Source organism: Neltuma alba, unplaced genomic scaffold (assembly GCF_004799145.2).
Source record: "Neltuma alba isolate B1F8T4 unplaced genomic scaffold, ASM479914v2 tig00004040_pilon, whole genome shotgun sequence".
NCBI lineage: Eukaryota > Viridiplantae > Streptophyta > Magnoliopsida > Fabales > Fabaceae > Neltuma > Neltuma alba.
This window is the reverse complement of record NW_021633538.1, coordinates 141,751-149,809: the sequence shown is the minus strand read 5'-3', so window position 1 is coordinate 149,809 and position 8,059 is coordinate 141,751. Positions and strand designations below refer to the sequence as shown.

The 8,059-nt window shown below is 32.5% G+C and overlaps 1 protein-coding gene across 1 annotated transcript; it reads right to left on the bottom strand.

Annotated features, from left to right (window-relative positions):
- Positions 1–1,085: 1,085 nt before the first annotated feature.
- LOC114743508 (adenylate-forming reductase 03009-like) lies at positions 1,086–2,669 on the bottom strand. Its single transcript, XM_028931718.1, has 3 exons — positions 1,937–2,669; positions 1,345–1,852; positions 1,086–1,287 (listed from the first exon to the last, which is right to left on the bottom strand). The coding sequence occupies exons 1-3, from the start codon at positions 2,667–2,669 to the stop codon at positions 1,086–1,088; spliced, it is 1,443 nt and encodes a 480-aa protein (XP_028787551.1).
- Positions 2,670–8,059: the final 5,390 nt, after the last annotated feature.

Genomic DNA, 8,059 nt, shown 5'->3' with positions numbered 1-8,059 from the left:
TATAATCATGTGCATTTGGAACCACCTTTTGGTAGCAATCTCCTTAATATATACCTCTCTAGTTCTATTTATAAAGGATTTTCAGCATATTTTATATAGACTAAGAAAAAATTTAAAATGCATTAAATCTCTATTAAAGTATAATAATTTTTCAACTTTACCCATATTTAATATAGACATTTCAAAATAGATAATTACCTACACTATAATAAATAAAGGATAAAATAGTACATTCACGCTGAAAATTTAATGAAGTGACTTATAAAAAGGACAAAAAAACATTCTCTCTCTGTCTCATAAACAGGACTAGAGGAGTATAATTAATAAGGATATTTTGACCAAAAAAATTATAAATTTAGAAGACAAAGTGAATTGAAGTTCTATGTTTACAACCAAATCCAGCTCCTAACTAATTCTTATAGTAATTAGTATTTTTGACTTCGGCCTAAGGCATCATTTGCTACAGCAACTTTTACTGACTACTTGTGAATTTCAATTATATTCTTTCTTATTGAAACACCAAGAGGGGATTCAATTTCAGTAATGATATGATATACAAACCGGTTCTTCACAAAATAGTTGTTACTTCAGACCTCATAGTCACAAGATAATCTGTCAAAATTAAAACCGCTCCTATATGAGCAGATCTTGAATGAGGTCCTCCAACTAGGTTACGATATATAACCTGAAACTTTCTTTATTCTTTAGATTCTTTTCGTCTAACTTCAGAGGATAAGGCACATTCTATCCAAGGATAAAACTCTTTGATCTCTAGCCTTTCCTTGTTGAAATCAAGAAGTTCAAATCATCCACTTTTCGGAGTCATTAGAATAAAGCAGAGGTTTCTGTCACGAGCTTGGTGAACGATTGCTTGATCGACTAGAATCATCTATTGAAAAGGCTTCAATAAGTTTTCTAACAATGGAGACATTGAGGTGAAAAGCAGACTATGTCTATGTCAATGAAAGCAAGTAATCAAAATGACAATTATATCATTTCAAATATATATAATTAATTGTCACAATTTACTTGCTGTTGTACACTTCAGTAAAATAACAAAACTGTAATAACTCATTAGACATAAATCAAGAATCCCATACGGGACCAAATGCTGCAATCCCAGCTTTGTTGCAAGCATTTACAACATCCCTGCTTCCTTCAGGATTGCTGGTGACGATGACCACCTGAGCATTACATCTCTTGGCTGTGATCACACTGAGTTCAGACACATTTGGCCTCCCAAGAACAGCAGCATCATGAACTATCACCTTCTCTTTTGGATGCCCACTCATCATTCCTTTGATTTCCTTCCCAAAGTTCTGTTCAATCCCCTTAGCCACCCACAACAAGTTTACGTCTGCTCTACATGGCTGCAGCAGAAATGAGAGGAAGACGCAGATTCCTGAACCAGTGGCCACCAACAACACCCTCTCGTACATGTTCACCAGATATGGCAGGCCTGCGAAGTGAACCTGGCGAACCCACAAGTGGCTTGGTGGGTTTGAGACCAGAGATCTTGTGAAGTCTCCAACTGCACCAGCAAGCATCATGTGGTCTTTCTTTCCGTCTGAGATTATCCCAAAGGCGTGCCATTCGGACAGCGGTGAAGGACTGATTCTTCCCAGTATTCCGGCCTTGATTCCTCCTTGGAATTTGATGATCGACGCGTGGCCGGAAGCGGTGGAGATGTCGACACGAACACGTCGAACTGTGAGCCATGGGATGATTATAATGATTGTGATGGCCATAGTGAACCAAAACTCTTGTGTTTTGATTAACCTTGACCCGAGGCCGCTTGTGTAGGATTTGGATTTCGGGTCGTAGGAGATTGTGAATATGATGAACGCCCAGAGAAGAAGAAGAGAGGCCCAGCCAGCAAAACGGTGAGTTCGTTCGAATACATTGTGATGGAGATGGCGAACCAGTGGGAATGCTGCCAGAGAAGAGAGGCAAAGAAGGCCAAGAATGGCGGAGGCGACGCCTATGATCTCCGGTGAAGTGTTGTCTCTGTCTTTAAGAGTGAGAACCAAAGCATATACGAGCCAAGAAATAGAGGAAACACCACAGCCGCTGTGTATGCCTCCTACGCCCTGCAAAATAGCAGTTGTGCCAGTTTTGAGAAGAAGAGGCACCCATGGCCTCCCAAGGAGCTTCACTGAAAGCCAAAACACGACACGAAAGAAGGTCTCGCTTCTACAGAGAGTCAAAGTGAGTATATTACCAATAGAGAAGAGAGCGGCCCTATTTCTTGCATATGGGAAATGACCTGTTGCTGCAAGAACCAGGCCAATAATGTTGATGATCAAGCTAAGAATGAAAAGTCTCTTGTATATAGTGAAAATTCCTTGATCTAGAAGTATGATTGACAGTCTCGATCCGTTCTTTCGTGCAGGTTTTGATGGTTGCACTTCTTCATGCTTGCTGGGGAGCGGGATCATGACTGGCTTCTGGTTCTCCACGTCGTCGATTTCTTCTAGGACATGTTCGACAGAATCATCGTCTTCTTCTTCGCGTTCCACCTCAATGTCACAAAAGTGGCTACTGGTCGTGCTACTGGATCTATGAAAATCAGAAGGAAAAACTCTCGAAGAGCCCAAAGAATCTGTGTGAAGCTTGGCCTCAAAGGCCAGCTGGGTTCTGAAGCTTGAGAACTTTACTGGAGTTTCCATGGAATGAATAGTAGTTGGAATGCTATGAATGCAGAAATTGAGATTTGGAAGCATGGCAATTGCTTTTTTAAGGTTGCTTTCCCTTCGTCCAAAGAAATGTTCTATTTATAGACGCTCCCCCTTCTTGAGAACTAGTTTCAATACTTATCATCTTAATGAACACCCTAAGTTTATCAGATCTGAATTGTCTACATTTTATTTAAATGGTTTAGATTTAAATCTTTAATTAATTATTTTTAAATAGAAAAAATTATTTTTTGAAAGAATGACAATTAAGAGATTATCTCTATTTTAGATTCTATACATATTAAAATAATTATTTTGAATAAATAAAAATAAAAAAAAATCAAATATGAACTATCTAAATAAGATATAGATGATCTAAATTTGATGAGTTTATAATGCTCATTAAAACGATAAGTATTGAAACTAGTTCTCCTTCTATGCGAGGGAATTTTTAGCCGCCTTTTGTCTCTTGACAGTTTGTATTCAAATTATTGCTTTGACTTTCTCACAAGACAGATTATTCGCAATCCTTTTTTTAAATAAAAAAGGAACTTATTTTTATATGCTCTAAAAAATTTTCTTAAGAAAAAGATAGGAAGAAGACATTTAATAATCTCCATAGTTATTTCTTTTAACATGTCCTTTTTTTGGACAAAATTTTAACGTGTCTATTGGAAATTTAATACTTAACTGGCTCTACTACTAAATTATAGTATCAAAGAAATTCTAATTCTAATTCTCTTAATTTTCATGAGCAGAATTTTAATTCTTTAAAATTAAATGAAGTTCGTAAACTACGTAAAACGCCAAAAGTGAAATGTAAAAAGTTGACAAACAAGTGGAGAAGTGGCGACAAGGCAGACAAACTACCTGTAGGAAAGCGGTGGACGGTGGGTCACTTTATGGCTTTTTAATCCGAACTTGTCAGTTGGTCAGATATCTGGTCGACGTTAAAAGTTAAGATCTAGAAAAGACTGTGGATACCACGTAGTAGGATTTGCCCTTGTTTAAAAAAAAAGAAAAGAAATAGTCAATGTGCACTTTGAGACATTAGTTCAAATATGAATGGTCTAACGATGGATCAAAGTCAATTCAATCAAAACTAAAACAATTTAATTTAATTAAAATTACTTTAAAAACAGTATATATATGTATGTATTACCTCCGATCTTTAATATAAGAATTCGTTTGATTTTCAATTTGATCATAAATATAAGACTCTAATTCACTTTGTTTTTCATATTTTTTTTCCAACATAGTCCTTGTAGTAGTTGTACATATTAAATATTCAATCAAATAACAATTTTAGCTATTACAAGATTAACAAGGATATTTTACAGAAGACAATACTTAATTAGTACAAATATAGTTAACTCAACAAACTTTTTTTAATCTATTCAAATTAGTAAACTACTTTTTTATTAAGGACCAGAGGTAGCATGATGTAAATATTACAAAAGTACAGACCCGGACGGTTCCCCACCATTACCCCAACCGAAGATGATTGATTAAGTAATGATCGGATCCGTCATTAAGTAGATTGAGATAGCATGTAGTTCAATGATTAATACTTCTAGCCGTGACTAAACTGAAGTCAATTCAATTATGATTAAAATAACATAACGTAATTAAATTGTGATATATATTAAGGAAAAAACTGATAAAGGATTCCGTTCTATCTCTACATTATTGAAGCATGGGAGGAAAAGTCCCTGTATGAACCTTTGAAATCAATTTTGTTGTGATGTGAGGCAATGCCGTGGAATGGAAACTCATAGAAATTTCTTGGCGAAAAAATATGCACGTCATGGAATTTGAATATCAAATTATTTAAAAATATAACAACTTGTTATAAATTTTTATATTACACTGAAGTTTCCTTGTTAATTTCACTAAAAATATAACGGCTTGTTATAAATTTTATATTATACAATGAATAAATTTGTTTATACGTTATCCAGCTTTTAAGAAATATGTGCCACACCTTTCAACATTTATAGATAGTGAGACGTCAAATTTTATATATTAAAGCAACAATCATGTTTTGCAAGACTATCCCAATGAAGGAAGTATATTCTTCACGATGATGGTTGTCAAAGTTACTTCAAGTATATAACTCGATATTTCAAACTATATATAGATGCAGTCTTCTTAGCTTATACCATCGAAATAATAATAATATTAATAGTAATAAGACTTGTTATAAATTTTGCATCTTAATTAACACATATATGCAAAAAGTTATTCAACCAAAAATGATTCTGAAGATATAGCCACAATTTATCAAAATCATGTGGTTTATGTGGTCTTGTATTCTTCTTACCTTTTCTTTCACTAAAAATCAAATATATACCACCAATATTTAAGAGTCAAAATCAATATACTAACAAAAACGATGATAATATTTTATCACTTACCAATATAAATCTTTTAAATATATTTAATTGTTGATCCGACCTGGCCTGGTCAACTATTTCTGCAGTTATCTACTACCATATATAGATGAGTCTTAAGTTGAAAAAATACACATAAACACACACACACGTAGAGGTGAGTCTTAAATTGACAAGTTGACCACAATACGGCTGAAGACAAGTTTTTATTTTCTAATAATGCAAATTGCTTTTAAGAGAGCATACGGAAAACCAGAAGAAATTAGAAGGGGTGGGGAATAAATATTTAATAGAACTTGGGAATTGAAAATTTATGTTTCGAGTACCTACGTAATGTAATAAGAAAAGTTATTCAAATACAAATATAAATGAGAGACACATAATTATATAACAAAATTAAATTGAATAGAACAATTAATTAAATATACACAAATTATGAATATAACTAACAGGAAAAACGTAACTTTTTGGTATAATTAACATAAAATATACAAATTCTTTTATTTTAATTTGAAGAAATTAAAAACATGACCATAATTTTATTTACGGTAAAATATTTGTAATTTATCCTTTTTAGGAAATATTTGTAATTTCATTTTGAATATAAATAATCAAATTCTTTTTTTTAAACAAAAATAGAAAGGCGGCTGCATTATGCATCACGTAAGGTCAGTTTGTAGGTTTTGGACAGATAAGGACATTTGGTTTGTTTTCCAAATTCAAATTATATTGAATGAATATCTATATGCAGTGTATCCATGGAATAAAAATAATCCGACTGCAGCAATGAAGTAAATAATACTTCTTCCAATTATAAATGTACGAGCAAATTGAGATATTTGTTTTTATTTTAAATATAAAATCTCCATCTATTTTATTTTTCAAATTATAATATTAAAAAATGGCTTTCATATGGGGTAGCTTACATTATGACGGTATTTTAGCAAAATAAAAACATATTTTATCATAAATAACTCAACTACTACCTCTTGTTCAAATTATAAGACCCCGTTTGTAATCTATAAATGATATCTTATAATTAGAATTGGAGGTAATATTTCTAATCTTCTTAAATTAGTTATCTAATTTTTATATTTAGTGAAAAAAATAATCAAATTTTTTGTCATCCATCCATTTTCCCTCTAGCTTCTCTTTTACTAAAATCTTAATTTGACTCTAATATGAGCCATAATATTCTAGGTTTAACATAGGCATAAGTTATGTAGACTATGCAGATGCCCAGTGTCCAAGTAGATCGGAGAAATTCTTGCCTGCTCCGAGAGCACCAAATCATTTATGCCCTGACCAATCAAAATATACCACATCAATCAATTTAATCTGACGTGCAGGCTTATTGTCATTTTATAAAAGCTTTGTTTCTATTTTTTCGCCCGCTTCTCTCTCCTCCTCCGTTATTTTTTTCTCTTCATCTTTTTTTCAAGGGAAAATTTCAGTTAAGGATCGCAGAAGACAATTTATATCAATCAAGGATCAAAATTTTCTGAAATTTTGCTGCAGGACCAAGAGACCAAATTGAAATTAAAATTTAGAGTGAGATTACAATAATACCCCTCCATTTTTATTTTATTAAAAAATAAATATTAACAGGAAATACTGTTCCGGCCACTGGAGGTCGGAGGTTTGGCCACCGATGCACAGGTGGCCGCTGCCAGGAGTTCGACCACCGATGGCCGGAACAGTAGCTCTGGCCGGCCTCCAGTGGCTGCAATTTTTTTTTATTTAAAACAAAGTGGCCAAGGGAGGATTTGAACCCATGACCCCTTGACACACCAAAAGGTTTGCAACCACCAAGCCAAGCAACCCATTCAAACATAAGATGCAAATAAATATATATATATATATATAACAAAAGAAACGTAACTATTTGAATATAAGTAAACAAGTGAAATTAGACGATTTACAAGTAGAATTCAGCAATTTACAACAAAAATTAGGCAATCTACAAATAACATAATAGAAGTCATAATTCCAAATACAAGTGTTTAAGTGCAAATGAGCAAGTAAAATTTGAAGATTTACAACAAAATTTTATGGATTTACAACCCAAATTTAGCAAACACAAGAGAATTTACAACCCAAAATATAAGTGTTTGAGTGTAAGTGAACAAGTGAAATTAGACGATTTACAAGTGGAATTCAGCAATTTACAACAAAAATTAGGCAATTTACAAATAACATAATCGAAGTCATAACCTCAAATATAAGTGTTTAAGTGCAAATGAGCAAGTGAAATTTGAAGATTTACTACAAAAGTTTATGGATTTACAACCCAAATTTGGTAAACACAGGAGAATTCACAACCCAAAGTGTTTGAATGTAAGTGAACAAGTGAAATTCGACGACTTACAAGTAGAATTCAGCAATTTACAACAAAAATTAGGCAATTTATAAATAACATAATCGAAGTCATAACTTCAAATACAAGTGTTTAAGTGCAAATGAGCAAGTGAAATTTGAAGATTTACAACAAAAGTTTATGGATTTGCAAGTGAAATTCGACAATTTACAACAAAAATTAAGAAATTTACAAATAACATAATGGGTTTACAACAAAAATTAAGAAATTTACAAATAACATAATGAAATTCACAATCCTAAATACAAGTGTTTAAGTGTAAATGAACAAATGAAATTTGAAGATTTACAACAAAAGTTTATAGATTTGCAAGAGAATTTCACTTGCTCATTTGCACTTAAACACTTGCATTTGAGGTTATGACTTCGATTATGTTATTTGTAAATTGCCTCATTTTTGTTGTAAATTGCTGAATTCCACTTGTAAATTGTCGAATTTCACTTGTTCACTTATACTCAAACACTTACATTTTGGGTTGTAAATTCTCTTGTGTTTGCCAAATTTCGGTTGTAAATCTATAAACTTTTGTTGTAAATCTTCAAATTTTACTTGCTCATTTGCATTTAAACACTTGCATTTGGGATTATGACTTCTATTATGTTATTTGTAGATTG